Source organism: Jaculus jaculus, chromosome 8, assembly GCF_020740685.1.
Source record: "Jaculus jaculus isolate mJacJac1 chromosome 8, mJacJac1.mat.Y.cur, whole genome shotgun sequence".
In the NCBI taxonomy this organism is placed as follows: Eukaryota; Metazoa; Chordata; class Mammalia; order Rodentia; family Dipodidae; genus Jaculus; species Jaculus jaculus.
The window spans coordinates 32983655-33008472 of NC_059109.1; the positions used below are offsets into that span (position 1 = coordinate 32983655).

Here is a 24818-nt window from a genome sequence, read left to right on the forward strand (position 1 = left end):
GAGGATCTGCAACCTGCATTGTCAGAGAAATTTATTATAGTAGGATGAACATTTACATGAGGAGATGAACGGAATAAAGTGAAGACATTTATTTCTTAAGGCTTTCTACAAAGGAAAAGAGAGGAAGGAGCATGTGAGTAAAAGTTCAAAGGGAAGAGTAAGAACCAAGCATGCCTCCAAGTTGGAATTGCTTTTCGTATGTATAAAACTTAATTGGGAGATAGTAATTGCACATTGAGGAGCTGATCAAAGTTGCACAGCTGAGCAATTTGAGTCAGAGTGGGATATGTATTTGTTCCCTTTGGCGTTTCTTGTTGTGTCTAAAAGTAGTGACTCACATGAAAGAAATCACATGGAACAAAACCAAAGGTTGGCACTATTCCTTGAATAGCAATGAAGTACTCAAATATAAAAAGCATTAGGAAATGTGAAGTATAAGATAATTTATTTTAAACTATTATGTCATGAATATCTTGGCATCTTATTTTTGTTTTGCTGAACAACCATATACCATGATCATGATCTCCAACTTGGAAAAGAAAGAAAGCTTCAGTGGGATGATGCTAAGTCTCCTCGCTGCAGAGAGGTCCCTGTCCCAGCACTGGAATCTGAGGACAACCATGGTCTAGATTAGGTTTGTTCTGGGATACTTCTGTGTGTTGTATTTCTTTCCAGTTTAAAAGATTTTTTTTTTTTTTTTTTTGCTAGGTAGAGTTACATTTGTAACAGTCTTGGTACAATTTTTAAGGCTGCCAAATTTATTTTTATAGTTGAAACTTGCCAGAATTGCCAACTTAACTTGGTCTGTAAAAACTAGTTCAGGGTTTCCATGGAAATATGATTTCATCCCATCTCTGAAACCCCATTATCCCCTTCTTTATCATGGAATTTGAAACTCTGAAATGATTATAATCCTGTTCCAAGAAAAATAAAACAGGTCTTCAATTAAAAAATACTAATTTAAGCTCAAAGGGACATTTTCATTTAGGGAGATGACAGTAGCTACAGACAAAAAGATTTCTAAGTTAGTTATATACTATAATGATTTCTTTTTAAAATACTTTTTTATTTATTTGGGAGAGAGAGAAAGAGGGAGGGGGGAGGTATACGGAAACAAGTTGAATAGGCAAGCCAGGGCCTCCAGCCACTGTAAACAAACTCTAGATACATGTGCCACCTTGTGTATCTGGCTTACATGGGTCCTGGGGAATTGAACCTAGATTCTTTGGACTTGCAGGCAAGCACCTTAACTGCTAAGCCTTCTCTCCAGTCCCCATGATTTGTTACTTTTGTTTTATATTTTTACTTTGCTCATCTTCCAGTTAAAATTATTGCAAGCTATGTTAAAATTACCTCATGCTTTTAATAGGCTTTTAATTTCGTATTTAACTGATTTAGAAATGGAAGGAACATTGACTTTGACATTTTTCATTTTTATTTTCTCCCATGCCCACATCAAAGCTGTGAAAAAAAGTACTTTTTCATATATACAATTAGTTCCCATCTGAGATGTGATGCAGCCAATATTTGAGTCCTATGTCTCAGCATGGCGAAGGGCTCTGTGGGATACAAAACATGTACAATAGAGACTCTTGTCTAGAAAACAGTACCTGTGGAGAAATTAAAAAGTGAAATGCAAATACTTGAAACTCACTGTTTGATCTTAAAATAGCCTGAGTGTTATTATCCCATTTAATATTTATCATAGTACTTAAAAGGCTGTTGTGAAGAACAGGAAACTAGGCAAGGCTAGATGAGTTGCCTGTCTAGTAGTTCATACTGTGAGTGCTGAACCTCTGCTATTGGGAGAGTTGAGCCTCTGTACCCCCAAACCAGTGAACTGATAGATATAATTGGCTGTGTAAAGTTCATGCAAGAAAGGTTTTGTGGATAAGGCTAATCAGATGATGGAATTGAAAGCATCATTTTATGGTAAATTCTAAACCATACAGCCAGCCAATTTCATTCATTGGAATAAATATTTTGGCTCCTAGACTTGTTTCTTAAATGTCTACAATTTGTTATTTTGAATGAAAAGAGACCGAAATGACACACAATATTTTTGTTTAAAAGAATTTAATTGATTTTACTTTTTTTTTTTTTTTTTTTTTGCAAGGTAGGGTCTCACTCTAGCTCAGGCTGACCTGGAACTCACTCACAGGTGGCCTCCTACCTGTGCCTCCTGAGTGCTGGGATTAAAGGCGTGTGTCACCATGCCTGGCTGTGATTTTACTTTTTATTGTAGGTTCATAACATATCAGAATTGTCAACTTTTTTCTTTTTATTTATTTATGAAAGAGAGAGAGAGAAAGAGAAAGAAAGAGAGACATATATAGAGAGAATGGACACACAAGGACTTCTAGCCACTGTGAAGCCCACTCCAGGTGCATGCCCCAACTTGTGCATTTGGCTTACATAGGTACTAGGGAATCAAACCTGATTCCTTAGGTTACACAGAAATGCCTTAACTGCTAATCCATCTCTCTAGCCCATCATTTAATTATTTTTTTAATAGAAAATCAATTCCAAGAAAATAGCCCCACTGTATCATCTTCATTTTGCTTAGATTTTTATGGTAGTAGAATCCACTTTTCTAACAGCTAGTGTAATATTCCCAAAGCCATAGATTGTCTTCATTGTTGATTACTAATGCATAAGTATATGTTGATGAGTAAAAATAACCATAGTATTTTGCATCTGTAGTCATTCATTTTCTCATACCTGAATTAACTACTTGCTGTGACAAACATGCATTTCACTCCTTGTACAGAATGCTTGTAGATCCCTAAGAACTTTAAACATACTATTAAAATGGGTGACAGTGAAATTCCACATCATCTCCAGGCTTAATTTTCTGTACCTTTTACATAATGTCATGTTGTTTCATCACTGGCTCCAAATTTTAGATTCCTTGAGGTCTCCTGAAGTTACACATTGCTTTCCTTGAAAAATAGGTTTAGCTTTTTACTTAAATGTTAAATTGTTATTAATATTATTATTCTAATACTAGAATGTTCATCCTAAACAGAACAATGCAGGTGGAAACAGTATTTGCAGCAAAACTATGCTATAAGATCATATTATGCAGTCCCTAATCACAATAATACTGTAATATGTTTAATAACCACAGTGGGAGCCTGAGCTTGCTCATTGACCAATGGCATTTTCCCTTTCTTCTACTTTTATCTATTTCATATAATTTGGATTATCTTGTTATATCATATTAGACAGATTAGGCAAATTGAGTTAGAACTCATATCTCTTGGCTTCCTATTCAGATTAAGAAAATCCCTCTCTTCTTTATAAGTCATCTGGTAAATAATGAGGAAAATGTGTGCATTCCTGTGTGTTTGGAAGTTTCAAATTCAGCAAATGGACAGAAATAAGTACTGTTATTGTACTTGTGAAAAATGCTGTGATTTCTTTTATCCAGGCAAATAACATTATTGTATTAAAAACTTGATACCTGATACCTCTGTGTTTTATTTTTATACTTTATTTTTTATTTTATATTATATTATATATAGGGTCTCATGCTAAATTCTACAGAATTCCAAAGAAATTAAAATAATGATTACATTTATGTTCTAAGGTTTGAAAGAGGATGTGCATAAATTCATTGATGAATTCAAATAGGACATAAGTAGTCTCATGAAGAAATTCTAAGATAACACAAACAAACAACTGGATGTCATGAAGATTCAATTCAGGCTATGAAAATCAAATATAATAAGGGGATTGAAATACTGTGGAAAAACAAAATAAAAATAGAAGTGAAAATTTCAGTAAGTCAAGTGAAAAGCTAGGTGAAAATCCTCACCAATAGAAAGTACTCTGTTGAAGACAAAATAACAGGGCTTGAAAGCAAAGCAGAAGAATTAGATCATTCAGTTAAAGAAAATGCTACAGTTAAAAAAAATGTATGTGTGGGTGTTTTACCCCCTCCCACCTTCTCATAGGCAGGAGTTCTTTATAGTCTCTATTCTTTCTTTCTCTTGATCTAATAAAGCCTCCCTTAAAAATATGTATGAACAAAACATATGAGATCTTTGGGACACCATGGAAAGACCAAGCCTACTAATTATGGGCATAGAAGAAGGAAAATAACTCCATATCTAAGGCATGGAAAATAGTTTTAATAAAATCATTGGAGATAGTTTCACAATCTAGGGAAACAGTGTCCCTTAGGTACAAGAGGCATACCGGACACAAAATAGACAGGGCCAGGAAAGAAGTCCCCATTGTCATAGCCTTGCTGAAACATTAGGAATACAAAGGAAAGTGTACTGAAAGCTACAAGAGAGAAAGATTAAGTCACTTATAAAAGCAGTGGCATGAGAATAACAGCTGATTGTCAGTGGTAACTCTTGGCTAGGAATGCTGTATTTCAAGTTCTGAAAGAACAGAATCTAGACCTCTGCATTCAATGTGTCAGTTACTTTATCATTTCTGTGACAAAATGCTTGATCAGCAACAGCTTAGAGGAGCATGTATTTTGGCTTACAGTTCCAGAGGATAAAGTCACTCAGGTCAGGGAAGATCAGGCAGGAACAGGAAGTTGGTGTGACATCATCACATCAGCATGGAAGAAGTAGAAAGATGTCAACACTGGTGGTCTGCTATCTTTCTCTCTTCTGTGTAGTCCAGAACCCCCAGTCCATGGAACATTGCCACCCAGTTAGTGTGAGTCTTTACACCTTATAATCTTATGTGTATATGCCAAGCAATTTCTTTCCATGGTGCTTCTAAATCCTGTCAAGTTGACAACCAGAGATTAGCTATCACACCCAGTAAAAGTATCTTTCATAATTGAAGGAGGAAAAAAAAAAACTCTAAATGATAAAAGGAAGGTAAAGGAATTTGTCACTATTAACCAAGCTCTACAGAGCTTGAAGGAAGGACTGAAGAGAAACAAACAAATCCAAGTGGCTACAGGGAAAAAAATAAAAGATGCTAGGAAAGCACTTGAGCAAACAAGGACTCAGAAAATGTAAATGCTCATGTTGCTGGTAACAGGCTCAGAAAGACAAATACCACATGTTTTATTTCCTATGTGGATTCTAGCTTCAAACTTTTAGCTTTATGTATTTAATTAAGTTGCAATGAGGGTCTGTGGAGGTCAGGCAGCTAGAAAAGTATTGTGTGCCAAGTGTGGTGGGACATACCTTTAATCCTTGCACTTGGAAGGCAGAGGTAGGAGGATCTCCATGAGTTTGAGGCCACCCTGACAGAACATAGTGAATTTCAGGTCAACCTGAGCTAGAGTGAGACTCTACTTTGAAAAACAACATAACAAAGAAAGAAAGAAAGGAGTATAATGCGAGGGGGAAAGAGGCCTTGGCATATGTATAAGTTACTTTTCATTGCTGCTACATCAAACCACCCCTAAGCACCACCAGTTTAGGAATTAAACGCCAATAATACTTGTGCACTAATACATTAGTTATTGCAGGTCTTTGTAGAAAGTGAGAAAAAGGTGTGGGGTGACAGAATGGAAAAGTAGAAAGAACCTAAATAGATGGCAGAATGGTAGGGAGAAGGTGGACAGAGATAAGGGATTTTTGGTTAAAAGTAGAATGAAAAGAAAGCACTAAAGTTATTCAACCAGGTAACTTAAAACAGGAGGCTGGGACAAAGATTCCCCACAAACCATGTCAGCCCATTTTACTTAGGAATCTTATGAAAAGGAAAAGAAAAAAAAAAAGAAAGAATGGGAAAAGGAAATTTTTGTAAGAATAGAGAAGAGATAGAGGACGTTGGAACACCAGAAGAATAAATATGACGACATGCATGCTGGATGGGCTACAGAGTATGAATCCAATCTGGCCTGCTTGCTGGTTCCAGCCTCAAGCTTTTCACCATTCTTCCCTGGGCTTCTAGCTGCCAGTTGTACTCCTGAGCATTTCACTGCAAGGTTGGGTTGCTTTGCTCTGTGAGTCACAGCTCTGGGTAGTCTGTCAGGGGTGAGTACAATGCTGTTGTTGCTTTGGGCTGTCCTTTGAAGGATCAGGTCACTGGTCTAGTCCTGATGCTGGCTGTATTGCATATTGTAGGAGGTCTTTTAGGAGTTGGTTCAAGAATGCTGTCTCTGACCTCACCAGATTTCTGTGAATTTGGATCATAGATGTTGGTTCCACCTTTGTGCATTGGATTTCGAGTACTGCTCTTATAGCTAAGCAATATTTCTATAGGTCTGGCTTCTTTTTTTTTTTTAAATTATTTATTTATTTGAGAGTGACAGACACACAGAGAAAGACAGATAGAGGGAGAGAGAGAGAATGGACGCACCAGGGCTTCCAGCCTCTGCAAACAAACTCCAGATGCATGCGCCCCCTTGTGCATCTGGCTAACGTGGGACCTGGGGAATCGAGCCTCAAACCGGGGTCCTTAGGCTTCACAGGCAAGCGCTTAACCGCTAAGCCATCTCTCCAGCCCACGTCTGGCTTCTTGCTAGCATCCAAGGCTGTGTTCCCCTGCAGACTGACTCCAACCACATCTCCACCCTGCTGATTACTGGGCTGTTCTTATTCAATATTTCTTCCCCATAATCTCGAAGTATGTTTGTTTGGTTTCACTATATAGCCTTGTGACACTTGTCCTGAATTTCCCAAAAGTGTGGTTCACAGAGGACCACTAAGTCTCGGTCCCAGCAAGTGCCTTTTAGAAATGACATCCACAGCTGTTTCTGCCATGTGACAGGAAGAGACTGTTTTCCTGGCCTTTCTCCTGTCCTCTGCAAGTGGGGCTGCTGTACATCATTTGCTGGCTCATTACTCTTTCATAGTCTTAAAATGTTCATACAAAAAGTGCAGTGTAGAGTTTCTGAGCTTCTCTGACTTAAGCCATGGCTTCTGCTGTCTCCTCTTGGTGCTTCCTGTCGCTGTCAGCAGGGAGCTCCTCCAACTAAGCTAAACCTTCTGGGACAGACTCAGAAATTTCCCTCCTGTGTTGTAACGTTCATTATTTTACTTTTCTTTTAAACCTAGAGGCATTCAGGCATCACCTGTGGAGTTCTCACTGCTGGGACAAACATGCAACCAAAAGTAGCTTATGGGAGGAAAGAAAAAGCTTTTCAACTGTCGCTCAACAAATCTCTCACAAATCTTCAGGAGAGAGAGAGAGAGAGAGACTCCCCAAGTGGACTAGCTCTGAATAAGCAATGGACCATATGTCCTGATTGGTCTTCCACCATATATATATATGTATATGTATATGGACTGCTTGCTACTGTTCTATTATTAAAATGTCATGAAAAGATTCAGTATACTTTAATTATGGGAAAAAAAGACGAGTAAATATTCTGAGCAAGCCTCAGCATTTTAGAAAGACAATTATGAATGAAAAGATCTACTGTGGCCTTCTTCAGGCAGACTCACTGTCCTCATATTAATATATATATAACATTCAGCTATGTTAGACATACTTAAATATTCTAAAGATAGCAATAAAGTTAATTTAAATGTACACTGACTGAGCATTTGTGTTTATATAATATTCTAACATATTTAACTTTTTCCTTTTTTAGGAATACTAAATACAAAACCTTGAATTAAAAAGAAACATGTTTTGCCATATTACATTTCTTTGGATAGTGGTGACCCTGCTTCTCCAGAATTCTGCATTATCTGAAGATGGGGAAATGAGAGCGAGTAAGAACCATTAATATTGTTTCCGCAGTTATTTGAAATCAATTATGGAAATAAAACAACAGTAGTTCAATGGATCTTGCTCATAATTCTGATGCTGTAATTTCCTAAACTAAATGAATTGCAATATCACACATTTGCTGAGGGGAAACAGCACTCAAAGTCATTTGCTAGCATTCTGTGGTAATGTTTTATCCTATTTACACATGAGGCTGTGACTCACAATCTGGTATTGAGTCCAAATCCAGCTGCCTGTGAGAGCTGTTATGTGGAAATAAGGTACCAGCCTAATAGGATATTAACATAACTGAATGAGATAATAATGTATTAAATAGCTTGTAAAATTGACTATTTTTTTCTGTTTGTCTGCAAGAAAGCTTGAATTATAGGTGGCAAGCCTGAATGATTATAGTTCTACTACACAACCATCATGTATAGCTAGCTTTATCAACATGATCATTTATTTACAAATAGCATATTTAGTTTTGAAATATTACTTATATTCACAATTTCATACTTATAAATGTAGCCTCCTATAATAAAGTAAGGTCTTACTCTAAATTAATTACCTGTTAAATCATATGGCTCAAGAACATAGTACAATTTGAATTTGTTTCTTAGAACAACATTATTTAGGATTTATATAACCCTGTCATTATTTAATTCACCCAAATACTCTATAATATTGGTTCTCCTACCTCTTTTTCTGGGTATGAAAGCAGTCCAACAAATTTTAAGGTCTTATTATTTCTTTTCTTTTTTCTTCTTTTAATAGGGGAGAATCCAAACACAATTTAATGGCATCATTAAGCTTGTTAGAACTGTAACTCATATATGAACTGGTTTTTTTTTTTTTTTTTTTTTTGAGGAAGGGTCTTGCTGTAGCCCATGCTGACCTGGAATCCATTAGTTAGTCTCAGGGTAGGGTCAAACTCACAGCGTTCCTACTATGTCTGCCTCACAAATGCTGGGATTAAAGTTGTGTGCCATCCCTCCAGGCTGAAATGTGCTTTTCATATCCAAGTCCATCCCTATATGATGACATCATTTATGTCTCTAGTCAGAATGTTGGTATTTATAAATGACAATAGTTTCTTTTATTTATGCCTGTGATCTTGGTTAACCTTATAGTTATGAAATACATGCTCTGAGGCTCTCTTACAAGATGATTTAGGAAGACCCATGGATACTCCTGTAAAAAATATAACCACTGAATCCAGTGATACACCAGCACTAGTAGCCTCAGACAACAGTGAATGTCAGACTGTAGCATCAGTCACCATAGAAGAGCACAACCTTCTGTCCTTTTGTTTCCCTCAAAAACACCTCCGCAGATACACAACCATTTGATCCAAGTTTACCTTCCAAAACCATTGCAGAAGGAAAGAATGCTCTAGGGTTTGTAATTTTCCTCTGGTCAGTAGCTCATTCCTTATGTCCTTGCCCTGAACTCTTGTAGTAGACCCCTGGGAGTTGCTACTCTCATTATGTCCCTCATGGCCATCAGAGACCACCACCACCTACTGTAGCACACCATTGAAATAATGTCATAATCACAGTTACATTTTTGTAGCAAATCAATACTTTTTTTTTCTATGGTAAGTATCTAATTTTGAGCTTCTTTAGTGCTGTGCAAGTGCTTTTATCACTGAACTGTGTCAATAGCATGTCTTTCTTGGGATAATTTTTTGGCTGATATATACCTATATATAGGTATAAACAATACCTGTGATTATAAATATGAGTATAATGTGAGTGACCACGGTCTTGGACCATAGATTCTGATTATACCAAATACCATGCACCAATGTGGTAGCAGTTTCATGAAGTGTTACTAGTAGCAGAACAAAAGAATGTCATCCATCATATATATACATATGTGTATATATGTATACATACATATGAGAGGAATGTTAGGCAGTTCTAGCTTATAGCGAAGTGGGAATATCTCTACTGTATATAGAGCTCAGATATGATATAATGACTTAGCCTTTAGGCTGATGGAATGTAGTATCCGTTCATACCTTCCAAAAGGACTTCCTCAGTAGTCACAAGGATGGATATAGGTCAAACAGAGGTGGGCAATGGATGGCTATTAAGGGAGCTAAAGATGACCCAAGATAATTTGGCCCTGGACCTGCAATATTTTACCTCTCTACAGTTGGTAAAATTCTAATCAGCCAATCACTTTTGTGGGAACTTTAGCACAGATGTGGTCTTCTCTCCCCTGGGAACTTCTGTCCACAGTTTCCCCTGTTGGCCAGGCATCATGTTTGGAGCATGCAGAAGAAGTCAAGTGTGATTTAATTTTTTTTTTGTTTTTATTCACTTATTTATTTATTTAAGAGCAACAGACAGAGAGAGAAAGAGGGAGAGAGAGAGAGAGAGAGAGAGAGAGAGAGAGAGAGAGAGAGAGAGAGAGAGAGAGAGAGGGAGCATGGGCATGCCAGGGCCTCCAGCCACTGCAAACAAACTCCAGACATGTGTGGCCCCTTGTGCATGGGAGTAACGTGGGTCCCAGGGAATAAAGCCTTGAGCTGGGGTCCTTAGTCTTCATAGGCAAGTGCTTAACTGCTAAGCCATCTCTCTAGCCCTCAAGAGTGATTTTTATGTACCACAGTGCTAGGAAGGATCATTCCTGGGATCTGATAAAGATAGGGCAAAGTAGGCCAGAGAGCTGGCTTTCAGGAAAGAGAAATTGATAGTAAACCTACAAAGGAAGTAATCCTTGGATCATTTTAAATTTATCAAACAGGCTGGAGAGATAGCATAGCAGTTGAGTGCTTGCCTGTGGAGCCTCAACCATCATGCTGCAGGTCTGATTATGCTTTCCTTTTGCTTCTTGTATCTGAGGGAACATTTTTATGTAACATATGAGATGCTTACACATAAAGTTAACCAAGAGCTTAACATGTCCAAAGGAACTAAAGGGAAGAGATGAGAGAAAAAGGCATTTTAACTAACCTAAAATTATATTAACTAGATTAACTATGTATTTCCTCCTTGTGTCTATAGTTATTTATAATTTATGAAATATTTATTTAATATTTAACTTTTAATTCTAGTTGAAAGTGATAATAAACTTTGAATTCTAGTTTTACTTTAGGCCAGTTTGATTCCATAGCTATAACCTTATGTGAAGTGCCTATTAAAGACTGTTCTTTAATATCTAAATTTATTTTTAACTCATATTTGTAGCTAATGATTACCTTTGATCTATTATTTTAATATCATATCACTTGTTTGTTAAGAGAAATAAATTCAAAGTCACATTAAAGAATAAATCAGATAAGAATATAGTATCACTTTAAATTTCTCTAAAAACGTTATTCTTCTTTCCCATGTACCAAATATTATTGGTGACAGGGATAGAAAGAAGGGAACAGACTTGTGAGAAATCAATATTTTACAGGTTTGTGTGGGCACAAGCAAATGACATGACCAAGTGTCACTTGCCCCAATGGTAATATTTTCCCCTTTAATAGGACTCTAAGATGTGCTAAATATCCTGGGTCATGGTAAAATAAACATCTGTACAGAGAAAGAACCAACCTTTTAATCTTGAATATAGAATTATTTAAAAAAATATTTTATCTATTTATTCATGAGAGAGAAAGAGACAGATAGAGAGAAAAAGACAATGGCCACACCAGGGCTTCTAGCCACTGCATAGAACTCCAGACACATGTGCCCCCTTGTGCATCTGGTTCACATAGGTCCTGGGGAACCGAACTGGGGTCCTTAGGCTCGCAGGGAAATGACTTAACGGCTAAACCATTTCCCAACTCCAGAGAATTACTTGGCACAAACTGTTTCACTGCATGTTGGCTGAAGACAGGAGGTGAAACCTTTAACTATGAATCTCTCATGCAGTCCAGCGAGGGTCACTTAGCGTTCATCAACTCTGCCGGTATGAAACAGAACTGGCTAGTTAGTACTGAAGTTGATAGAAAATTTAGTTTCTCTCTCCATGTTCATTGGTTCACGGTTTTGTGTCTCCATCACTTATACAACTTTTTGTAGTTCCTTGATTACTGACATGAGCAGAGGTGCGGGTGTGTGGCTGAGCAGTGTGTGCCCCCAGCATCCTGCCTTGGTCTCTCTGGTGGCACACGTGTCCTGATGGTTTTCTCCTCCCTCAGGTTGTCGCACTGCTCCAACAGACTTAGTCTTCATACTAGATGGATCCTACAGCGTTGGACCAGAAAGCTTTGAAATAGTGAAAAAGTGGCTTGTAAATATCACAGAAAACTTTGACATAGGACCCAAGTTCATTCAGGTTGGAGTGGTGCAGTACAGCGACTACCCGGTGCTGGAGATCCCGCTGGGCAGCTATGACTCGGGCGAGCACCTGGTGTCTGCAGTGCAGGCCATCCACTACCTGGGGGGAAACACCAGGACCGGGAAGGCCATCCAGTTCGCGCTGGACTATCTGTTTGCCAAATCCTCACGGTTTCTAACTAAGATAGCGGTGGTGCTCACAGATGGCAAATCCCAGGACGAAGTCAAGGACGCAGCCGAAGCGGCCAGAGACAATAAAATAACCTTGTTTGCCATTGGCGTTGGGTCCGAAGCAGAGGACGTGGAGCTGAGGGCTATAGCAAACAAGCCTTCGTCCACTTACGTGTTTTACGTGGAAGACTATATTGCAATATCCAAAATCAGAGAAGTGATGAAGCAGAAACTCTGTGAAGGTTAGTCTTCAACGAATGAATAAAAAAATAAATAAAAAGATTACAGTTTCTTACATTGTGGCATAACCTGTTCAGTAGACCTGGGAAGTTCTATTTAATGTCAAATTATAGTTAGAAGAGAACTAAGTACAAAATGTGTGTTAAATTTATTCCTGATATTTTTATTTTAGAAATGATTACATATAAAATCTAAGTATGGAAAATATATGTTTTTCTTTTTTTCTTTCTATTTTTTAAGAACATACTTTGTATAGATGCATCATGTGTTGGTATCATCTTTTCCCTCCTCCCTGCCTCCATTCTGCTGGGGGTCCTCCTCAGCTAGGTTGCTTGGTATTCCCCATGAGGTTGTGGGTTATGCCTTGTGGGAGCAGCAGTCAGTTTTTGGGGAGGGGGACAATGGCTCTGCCTATGACGTCCCAACCTGTGGCTCTTACTGCTCCTCTCCTGCAAAATTCCTTGAGCCTTGCTGGGTGTGTTCTAAGTCTCCTTCAGTGATCCAGAGCTCAGGGGTCTCTGGTTCTCTGCTTTGATGTGGTTGAGCATGCTCGGCATTCATCTTTTTCACCATGGCACTGATTGTCAGGCTCCTCAGGGAAGAAACACTCTTGTTCATCTCCCCAATTCCTCTGTGGTTTCTCCTGGGCCTTGTGTGAAATATGAGGGATAGTTTATCTCCTCAGGTCTCTCTACCTTCTGGAAAAGAAAAAAAACAAAACAAAACAGATTCTCCAATATAATATTTTGTTGTATTTTCCTTTCATTTATATCATTATGGTGATAATAAAAATAAAAACACAAAGAGTAAAAAATATCAATTATAAAATCAGGGCTGGAGAGATGGTGTAGCGGTTGAGCGCTTGCCTGTGAAGCCTAAGGACCCTGGTTCGAGGCTTGGTTCCCCAGGTCCCACTTTAGCCAGATGCACAAGGGGGCGCACGTGTCTGGAGTTCGTTTGCAGAGGCTGGAAGCCCTGGCGCGCCCATTCTCTCTCTCTCCCTCTACCTGTCTTTCTCTCTGTGTCTGTCACTCTCAAATAAATAAATAAAAAAAAAATTAAAAATAAAAAAATAAAATCATATAACTTCTGAGGCTGGAGTGATAGCTCAGATTACAAAGCTGTATGGTCCAGGCTTGATTCCCCAGTAGCCATATAAGGCTAGATGCACAAAGTGGTTTATTAGTCTAAAGTTCGTTTTCAATGGCAGGAGGCCCTTCTCTCTCTTTCATGAAGATAAAAGACAATAAAATAACTTCTGAAAATGAACTTTCCTGTATCTTTATTCCAGTCTTTTTCCCCCTTCAGTGTGTTCTTGAATTTATTCATGTGGATCCTAAATCAGGGTGTTATCTCAAACTCCATATTTACTTATTAATTATTTCATTTTTATATTCTCTTAACAATAGCACATTGTAATTTTAAAAATAATTTCCCAACCTTAACACATTTATCTCAAGTCTATATTTTGTTATTATAAACAAAAATAGTGAAAACTCTTGCCAATAATTCTGAATAGGAATTTTTTATTTCGTCAGGAAAAAAAAGAGTCAAATTACAGAGCTTTAAAGATTAGATAAAATGCTAAAAACTGCAGCTAAGAAAAGCTCAAATTCCTCATGAGAGAATTTGAACACTAAATTCCTGAGTTGTGTATTTGGATCATTCCACAAAATGAAGTTTCATGATTCTGTTAAGTAGATGGTATAAGAGAGGTTCAATTTGGAAAAGATTGATATTGTTAGTATGTAGACATGCTTATAATGATTGGGGATTGATTTTGTGTAGGTTGAGTGGTTAGGCTCTAGTTTATTCTAAACGTGGATACCCTGTTCTCCAAGCACTATTTGAAGTGGAAGGTGCTGTCTCTTCTCTGCTGTGTGTTTTTGGCATCTTTGTCAACAGTCACATAGCTGTACTTGTGTGGATTGATACCTGGGTCTGCTGTTGTATTCCACTGATCTATTTGTCTTTGTTTTAATGCTATGGCTCCCTAGTGTAACCTGGAATCAGATATGGTGACTCCTCCATCTGTGTTGTTTTTGCTCAGGATTGCTTTGGCAGTCTAGTGTCTTCTGTGCTTCAACATGAATTTTAGGATTGGTTTTTCTATTTCTGTGGAGAATGATGCTCAGATTTTGATTGGGATGATATTGAACTTGTTGTTTTCTTTTGGTAGAATGTCTACTTTCACAATATTAATTCTAAGCTGTAAATAATGGGAGAACTTTTGCTCTTCAAGTGTCTTCAGTTTCATGAGATCTCAATGGTTGAACATTTTTCTAATTCCCTGGGTGACTGGAGTCTTACTAAGAAAGTTTTTTTCCTTATGCTTGTTTTTTGGAGTGTTCTTTCTACTGTTTCTTTCAGTAATTTTAGAGTTTCAGGTCTTATGTTAAGGTCCTTGATCCATTTGGAGTGGATTTTTGTGTAGGGTCAGAGAAGCATCTAGATTCAGTTTTCCACATGTTGTTCTCCAGTTTCTCCAGCAAGTTTTGTTGAGAATTCTCTTTTCTCCACTGTGTGTTTTTGGTCGCTTTGTTAAAGATTAGGTGTCTGTAGTTACTAGAACTTATAGCTGGATCTTCTCTGGTATTCCACTGGTCTATGTGATGGCTTTTTGTGCCAGTACCATGCTGTTTTTATTGCCATGTTTTGTAGTATATCTCGATATCAGGTATGGTGATATCAAAAATAGTATTCATTATGCTGAGGAAACTGGGGTTATTTGAGGCCTTTTGTTATTCCATATAAAATTTGAGATTTTGTTTTTCTATGTCTGTGAAGAATGATGCATGCAGGAATTTTGATTGGAATTACATTGAGTATTTATATTGCATTGGTAGGATTACCCTTTTCATGGTATTAATAATTCCCTCAAACCACCTGGAACTTGGCTTTCTGTTTCACATATTTCACTTAACCAAATGTCTCTAGTTCCTTCCATTTATTTTTTGTGATAATATAATTCTTTTTATGATATATAATACCACATTGAGTATGTGTACTGCCTTTTCTTTATTAATTCACTTAGTGAATGACACCATATTTTAGCTATTGTGGATCATGCAGCAGTAAACTCAGGTACAAAGTTGTTTCTTTGACACACTAATATCATTTCCACTGGGCAAATAAACAGAAGTTGGATCATCTGATCACATGATAGACCAATTTTAGAGTTTTCTACATTGAAGATCATGTTATCTCCAGAGATAATCTTCCCATTCCCCTTTTTCTTTTTTAAAATATTTAAAAATATATTTTATTTATTTATTTATGAGAGAGAGAGAATGGGCATAGTAGGGCCTCCAGCTATTGCAAATGAACTCCAGAGTCATGCGTCCCCTTGCACATCTGGCTTATGTGGGTGGTACTGGAGAATCGAGCCAGGATCCTTTGGCTTTGCAGGCAAATGCTAACCGCTAAGCAATCTCTCCAGCCTCCTGTTTCCCTTTTCATGTAGATGCTTTATATTTCATTTTCTTGTGGCTGTTCTGGATACCACTATTTTAAGTAGAAGTTGTAAGACTGGGTATCCCTGCCTTGTTCCAGAACTCAAGGGGAAATAAGGTTTTTGCCATTCAGTATAGTGTTAGCTATGTTCTTTGTATGTTAGGGTACCTTCTTCATATACTTTTATTGAGATTAGCATGACAAATGTTGAAAATTTTCAAATCCTTTTGCTGTATTTATTTTGATGCTCATATGGTTTTTCTCCTTCCTCCTGTTAATGTGGTGTACCATGTTAATTAATTTTTACATATTGAACCATTCTTGCACCACAGAGACAAATACAACTTGATCATGTCTAATGGCTTTGGAATGATACTGGACTCAGTTTGTTGGTATTCTGTCAAAGATTTTTACATCAATATTCACTACACTACTGGCAAGTAGGTTTTTTTTGTTGTTGTTTTGTTTTTGGTTTTTGGTTTCTTTTCCTGGATGTGATAAAGACTAAAGCTGTTCTTTGAAAAAGAGTTTGGAAATGTTCTTTTCTGAACTTTTGGAAGAATTCATGAACTATTTGGACTGGTTCTTTTAATGTTTGGAAAAATTCACAAATAAAGTCATGTCTGCACTTTTGTTTGGTTGGTAAGTTATGGTTACTAATGCAAATATATATTTGGAAATCCAAATATGTATATATATGTATTTAATTTCTTCATGAAATTTTGGAATGTTTCAAAATTTCTGAGAATTTATTCATTTTTCTAAATTATCTCATTTTTAAAATTTATGTTGTATCAATTGTAATGACTTTCATTTCTGAGTTTGAGTCTTATTTTTTAATGATCCCAACTTTATTTATTATTTATTTGAGAGAGAAAGAGAGAGAGATAAGAGGAGGGGTATGGAAGGAGCAAGAAAGGGAAGAGGCAGACAGAGAGAGAGAGGGCGGGGGGATAGTGCACCAGCGTCTCTAACCATTGCAGACGAACTCCAGATGTATGCAACACCTTGTGCATCTAGCTTTATGTCAATACTGGGGAATTGAACCTGGGTCCGTTGGCTTTACTGACAAGCACCTTAGCCACCAAGTCATATCTCTAGCTCTGAGACTTGTTATCTTTCATATCATCTAACTTAGATAAGATGATAAATTTGATAATTTTTAAAAAAAGATTCTAGAGGTGTGGCGAATTGGTTCAGTAGTTACTGGTGTTGAGTTGCAAAGCCTGCTAACCCAAGCCCAATCCTCCCCAGCATACATGTAAAGCCTAACACAAAATGGCACAGGCATCTGTGGTCTCAATGCACCACATTATGGGAAGCAGAAGTAAAAGGTTAAAAAGTAAAAGAAATGTAAAACTAAAAGAAAGAAAATCTGAAACTCATGGTGTTCATGTACAGTGAAGAAATGGAATGAGAGTACTGACCTTGACTTTGTAGTCCTTTGATCGCCTCACACACACTGTGGCAGACATGTACCCCTGTACACACATTCTTGCCCGCAAATTAATTAATATCATAAAAATTAAGTTTCATAGATTTTTCTGATTTTTTTTGTTCTCTATTTCATCTTTTTTGTCTGTATATGAATGTATGCTGTGTGCATTTGTGTTCATATATATGTGAATACACATGGGTGTGCCTGTGTGTGTGTGTGTGTGTGTGTGTGTGTCCCACAGGATGACTTTGGTTATTTTCCTTGATTACTTTCCACATTATTTACTGAGACAAGACTGCTTTCTTGAGCTGATTTTGTATTTGCATTTCTAGCTTGATGCATGGTCCCTCTGTCTCTTGAGTGTTGGGATTATAGGTGAGCTTCCATGCTCATCCATTTAGTTGCGGATCTGAACTGAGGTCCTTGGACTTGTGTCCAAGCACTTCACAGTTTGAGCCATCTCTCTAGGCCATCTATTCCACTTATTTATGCTCTAATATCATTCCCTTCCCATTACTAGCTACGGGCTTACTTTATACATTTTGTTTTCAGCTCAGTGAGATGTAAAATTATAATAAGAGTTTTAAAAATTTTTTTAAATGTAGACACTTACCATTACAGAATTTCTGCTTACACTGTTTTGTTGCATTCCATAAGTTTTAACATATTGTGTTTTGTTTTTACTTGCTTCCAGATATTTTTTAATTTCCTGTCTGCTTTCTTCTTTGGCTTTGTAGTTCAAAATTGTGTGTTGCTTAATTTCCACATATATTGAAATTTCTAGCTTTCTCTCTGCAATTAATTTTGATACGTTCGTTCCATTGTGGTTGGAAAATACATTGGTATGTGTTCATTCTTTCTAATTTAAGACTGTGATTTAACACATGATCTATCTTGGAGAATGTTTCATATGCATTTGAGAAAAATGTGTATTCTGTCTCTAATGGATAGAATACTTTGTAGGTATATATTATATCTATTGAGTCAGTCTACTTGGTCTGTAGAGTTGCTCAAGTGCTTTATCTTTTAACTGATAATCTGCTTTGATTTTCTAGTCGCTATTTTTAATTTCTGAATTTTTATTTTTCTAGTCACTATTGAAATTGGAATATTGAAATTCATTTTTGTGTTGTTTCATACATATGTATATATTTTTTATGATGTTAGGTATATATACTTAAAAGTATTGATTTTTTCTAGTGAATTGATCATTTTATCATTATAGAATGTCACTGTTTCTTATGCTAGTGTTTGACTTAAAGTAAATTTTTAAAAATTATACATAGCTATCCGTGGTTATAATTTGCTTGTGATTTTTCTCCATCTTATTACCTTCAACCTGCATGTGCTTTAGTTTAAGTTGGATCTCTTACATTGGGTATTAATTTTAGATTTATCCATTTAGCTTTTACAATTTAGTTAAGAAGCATGATTCATTTATATTTAAAGTAATTATAAATAAGAATGTGTTACTGTCATCTTGTTGATTACTCTGTCTGCACTATAGCTCTTTGTTCCTGTCTTTCTTTGTGTGGTTGAATCTCTGTAATGATGTGTTTTGATCCCTTTCTCATTTTGTGTATTCTTCATAGGCATTTTCCCTTTTGGTTTCTATGTTAGTTACATAGGACATCATAAAGTTATAATAATATAGCTTAAATTCAGAGATGCTGAACTCAAATTACATATAAATACTCTATACTTTTTATCACTCATATACTGTACTCATACAATTTGTTGTTGATTGTATACATATTAACATATTTTTATAATTACTATTTATCATTTATATTTTGATTTCTATAACTCAATAAAAGTGATTGAGCTATCATAATTACAGTATTGTAATATTTTGTATTTGCTTATATATTTACTTTTTTCCATTTTATGCTTTTAAAAAACATTTTATTTTTATTTATTTACTTACTTGACAGAGAAAGAGGGAGAGAGAGAGGGGGGAGAGAAGAGATAGATATATAGATAGATAGATAGATAGATAGATAGAGAGAGAGAGAGAGAGAGAGAGAGAATGGATGCACCAGGGCCTCTAGCCACTGTAGATGAACTCCAGATGCATGCCCTCTTATGCATCTGGCAAATGTGGATCCTGGGGAATCAAACCTGGGTCCTTTGGCTTTGCAGACAAATGCTTTAACTGCTAAGCCATCCCTCCAGCCCCAGTTTCATGCTTTTATATTTTGTTTAGTGTCACTTCATTTCTATTTTATTTTTTTTTTTATTTTTTTTTTGTTTTTCGAGGTAGGGTCTCACTCTGGTCCAGGCTGACCTGGAATTAACTCTGTAGTCTCAGGGTGGCCTCGAACTCTCAGCGATCCTCCTACCTCTGCCTCCAGAGTGCTGGGATTAAAGGCGTGTGCCACCATGCCCGGCTCATTTCTACTTTAATAGCTGCCATATTTTTAAGGCAAATATAGTGGTAAGTTTATCTAGGCAGATCTTATTCTTTTGTTATTCCCTTTTGAAGGAAAGTTTTGCTGAATATAGTATTATTGTTGGCAGGTTTTTGTCTTTCAATGTTTTGGATATATCCCATTTGCTTCCAGCCTTCAAAGCCCAGTGATGGTTATTTCCTTCATATATTACATAACTATTCTGTCTCACTTATTAACAAAGTATGAATATCCATGGGCCAGGTAACATAATATAGTTTCCCTTAATGATGTATTCTACCATGTAAGTAGCTACATGAAAGTTTATAGTCACAGGACAAAATACAGACATAAATCAATGCATTTGCCAATTACCTTGGTGGAGACAATAAGCAGGCAAGTTATAGTAAAGCTATAGGTTTTCAGATGTTATCTGACAATAGTTTTTGGATTTGGGGTGGGTGGAAACCAGTGATTAACTAAGAATAGAGGGGACGGGAAGAATGTCAGAGCCACATGTTGGGTCATGATATGCAGAGACATTTATCGTACCAATAACAGTGGGCTAACCCCACAATGCACGACCCATATACCTCAACAAGGAGGGACCAATGGGGATGGGGTAGGTCATGGATGAGCCTAATAATGGTACCAAACTCCCTGTACTTGCACAATAGAAAACTAATAAAAAAAAGAATACATTCCAAAAGTTTTATCTGATAGTCAAGAAGGATATTAGATCAGATATAGAGATGGGCAGTAAATGATATTAAGGTGACTAATGCTTGTCCCAAATAATTTGACTCTGGATTGGAAATATTCCAAATCTCAAAATCCTGAAGTTTTAATCAGCCAATGAGTCTTTGACACAGGTATGGCTTTTTCAGGGAACTTTGCTTCATAGGTCCTTCTGTTAAAGAAACATCATACTTTGTGCATGTACAGGTCAAATGATGTTTTCTGTCCCATAGTGCTAGGAAGAATCATTTCTAAGACTCAAGAAACATGAGACCAAGTTGGCAGGAAAGTAATATTGAGGAAAGAGAAATAGTTATTAACACCAGAAGGGAAGATGTTTGTGGTTTGTATTAATATTATTAGCCATCATGATCAAGGTATTTTTTCGTCTCTTCTTATGAATCTAACATAACATTTACATGGACATGTAATAGAAATACTATGTTTAACATTAGAAGTATGCCATAAACAGTATGGCATAGAGAAGTAAATGGATGAAGGCAAAAGTCATTGTACCCAATCAAAGCATGTACTGTTTATCTTCATACTCTTCAGTCAGACTGGCAAAAATTTTTCCATTGTGTCTACATATAATATCTCATAGATGACTTTATATTCTAGCAAATCTACTATTTGAGAAGTTCTACATTTTCTTCTGGATGGGTTGATTCTGCATTCATAACTCCATATAAAGTTGATAGTTCTAATTTTAAGTGTTGGTCTTACCTAATGTTCAAATTATTGGAACTCTTGTTACTAACAATTAAATTTTTCTGTGCTATAATTGTGGCATTATGACTGGGGAAGTAAATGACTATTCACATCACAGATGAAAACAGGTAATGACACAGTGTTATATTGAATTCTTTCAATAAAAGTATTCTTTCTCTATGTTCTAAATATTATTAGTGACAAAAGTAGAGAATGTGGGCATTACCAAATCTAATCTCTTACTTAACAATCAGAAAGGGAACTGGGATTCCAGTTGAAGTCATTTTTGATCACTGGAAAAACATGAGTTTTGTTTTATGTTTTTCTAGTCATAACTTTATTATCAGATAGCTCAAAGAGTTATTTAATGAAAAGACATTGGGCTATTATTGTATAGAGTCTTATATTACAATTCCCTTTTTTCTGGAAATAACATTTTCTCTCTATATCCAATTATTGAATATTAATCTATTTATAAGATAGATTTTTAATTATTTTTAAATGAAGTTCACCTTGTGCCCAAATTCCAATAAGTAGTCCAATACCTACAATACCAGCAATGTTTATTATTATTATTTTTTTTATTTGGCGACTTTTGATAAATCCACCATGGCTGCCATTGTCACTGAAGGTAGATTGTTTTTGTATGATATATATAAAAAGTCAACCCAAACATTATATTCCACTAGCAATATTCAACAAAGACAAAGGTAACGTCCAAGAAAGGGAGATGTCTGAGTGTGTTATAGTACTTTCCTTCTAGCGCTTATGATATTATGCAGATCAGATGAATATGAATCCTTAAAATTACTGCTATAATTGGATTTTATGTCTTGATAACTATGGTTAGGTCCCAAACTGTGGGGTATCTAGCCATTTTTACATGACAGATTATCATTAAGACAGGCTATCCTAAGACGTATCATAATACTGTATCGTAGCATATCTAGAAATTTGTTTCATATTAAAATTTCCAAATAGCAATATAAAATCCAAATAATTGAACCCATTTAATATCCTTAAATTTTCTTAGTAGGACAAAGCTCTATTGTGTGGTTTTAGAAGTTCTGGGTCTAAATAAATGTACCTCAAAATAGACTTCCCTTTGGAAGATATAGTTCTCTACCATTCTAAAAACAAGATTTTTTAATATTTATTTATTTATATGAGAGAGGGAGTGAAAGAGAGAGAGAGAGAGAGAGAGAGAGAGAGAGAGAGAGAGAGAGAGAGAGATTGAGGCAGGCAGATCAAAAGAGAGAATGAGCATACCAGGGTCTCCAGCCACTGCAGATGAATTCCAGACACATGTGTCCCTTTATGCATCTGGCTTACATGGGCTTTTGGGAATTGAACCTGGGTCTGTTGACCTTGCAGGCAAGCACCTTAACCACTATGAAATCTCTCAAACCCTAAAAACAAAATTATTAAAATTATACTGAGAAATGAAGGCTGTGAATATTTGAAACCCTTTTAACATTTATTTTGTGTGTGTGTGTGTGTGTGTCTGTCTGTCTGTCTTTCTGTCTATCTGTATATGATGTACATGTACTGTGGTGTACATTTAGAAGCACAGGACAATATTTGGGGGTTCTCCTCTTCTATCTTCTTTTGACTCTGGGTCTCTCTTATGTTGCTGTTGCTTATAAACATCTGGATTTTACTGGCTGTGCCTCTCATTACTGTAGTTATATTAGATTACATACATGGGTTTTCCCTCAGCTTTTTAAAAGATATTTTATTTTAATTAATTAATTTATTTGACAGAGAAAGGAGAGAGAGAGAGAAAAGAGGGAGGGGGAGAGAGAGAGAGAGAGACAGAGAGGAAAAAGAGAGAGAGAGAGAGAGAGAGAGAGAGAGGGAATGGGTGTGCCAGGACCTCTAGCCACTGCAAATGAATTCCAGATGTGTATGCACCCTTGTGCATCTGCCTAATGTGGGTCCTGGGGAATTGAAACTAGGTCCTTTGGCTTTACAGGCAAATGCCTTACCCACTAAGCAATCCCTTCAGTTTTGCCCTCAGTTTTATATGGGCACTCAAGAGGATTGAAGTGGAGTCGGAAGGCTTACAAATCAAGTGCCTTTAACCACTGAACCATCTCTTTAGAGCCCCAAACCTTGTAAACATGGAACCTGGTTCAAGCAGAGCAGGAGATCCAGTAATCAAACAATCATAACAAGAATATGATTAATGTGAGGATACATTATCATTCTCAATTATGGTTTCACCAAAACAAATATCAGAATAATTTAAACAATAAAAGTATATAAGAAATATGTTATAGTTAGGTTTGATGGCTCATGTTTTTAATCCCAGAACTCACTTGTGCCAGAATTCAGATGGCTAAGAAAGGATTTCCATGTTTTTAAGGCAACCTGGGTTACAGAGTAAGTTACTATGTGAAAAAATATATTGTAAAGTATAAAACTTAGTAGAAATGCTATGAGAAGAGTCTTCAGTCCAGTTACTTGGGATTCTTAATTGTCAGTTAGTCAAAGATGAGTATCACTCAGTTTCCTCAGTGTGCATAGATGTGTCCTCAGTGTTGGCACTTGTTTGAGGTAAGTTGGTAGGAACATTTCATGTGGTGTCTCCTTCAGGTGACGCAATCACCTGGTTTTCACTTCGCATACATTTAGTTCCTTAGTTCTCAGGAGTTCACAGGACAGACTCTGCAATTAATTATGAATTTGCAGTTATCATTAAAAAATACTATTATTGTCCTTGTTCATTGTATAGGATGCACAACAATTGCTTATAAAGAAATCACTAATTATGTTTTCCCAATGGGGTTAATCTTACATTTAGAAAAATGAATGGGTGTGTCTTTAGCAAAGGAAGCTGAAAGATTTAATCAGTTTTTGTTGTTGTTGTTGTTTTTGAGGTAGGGTCTCACTCTGGCTCAGGCTGACCTAGAATTCACTATGGAGTCTCAGGGTGGCCTCAAACTCTCAATGATCCTCCTACTTCTGCCTCCCAAGTGCTGGGATTAAAGGCATGTGCCAGCACGCCCGGCTTTGGTCAGTTTTCGAAAATTGATATTTTATAATGACATGCTCACTTAATCACCAATTTGGTGATTGACAATCATAGAAAAAACGATAATTCTATACAATAGGCATCTTTTTGAGACATGACCAGAAGACTGGCCTTTCTTCTTTTCCTTAGCGAGAGAGGGAGGAGGGAGGGCGAACTGGCAGGTCAGGGACTCTGGCCACTGCAATGGAACTCCAGCCACGTGAGCTCCCTTGTGCATATGTGCAACCTTTCAGGCTTGTGTCTCTGTGCTTCTGGCTTATGTGTGACCTGGACAGTGGAACATGAGTCCTTAATCTTCACAGTCAAGTGCCTGAATTGCTAACCCATCTCTCCAGCCCACAACAGGTATAATTTTACAAGTAGATTTAAATATCGGTCTAGTGAAATAAATTCCTCTATTACTATGTAAGTTAGTGCCTTCTATAATTTTCTTTCACTTTTATCCAATATTAAAGAAAAAAGGCAAGTGAGGCTTTACTCTCAAAAGACTACTATACTTCCATGTTTTCTCATAAAAACTATATATGTATATTCATGTTCATTGGTATCTATGTACATCTCACAATTATTAACCTCCATAGTAATTAGCTCTTGAGTTTTTTTTTTAAATTTAATTTATTAGTTTTCTTTTCAGCAAATACAGGCAGTTTGGTACCATTGTTTAGGCTCATCCATAATCTACCCCCTCCCATTGGACCCTCCTTGTTGATGTA

At 36.6% G+C, this 24818-nt stretch overlaps 1 protein-coding gene across 1 annotated transcript in view; it reads left to right on the plus strand.

Moving 5' to 3' along the window:
• Col21a1 (collagen type XXI alpha 1 chain) overlaps window positions 1–24818 on the plus strand; it is a 148548-nt gene that overhangs the window by 29738 nt on the left and 93992 nt on the right. Inside the window, exons 2-3 of the mRNA XM_045157586.1 lie at window positions 7526–7649; window positions 11789–12340. Coding sequence (XP_045013521.1) covers window positions 7562–7649; window positions 11789–12340 — 640 coding nt within the window. The 5' untranslated portion in view covers window positions 7526–7561. The remainder of the gene's footprint in view (window positions 1–7525; window positions 7650–11788; window positions 12341–24818) is intronic.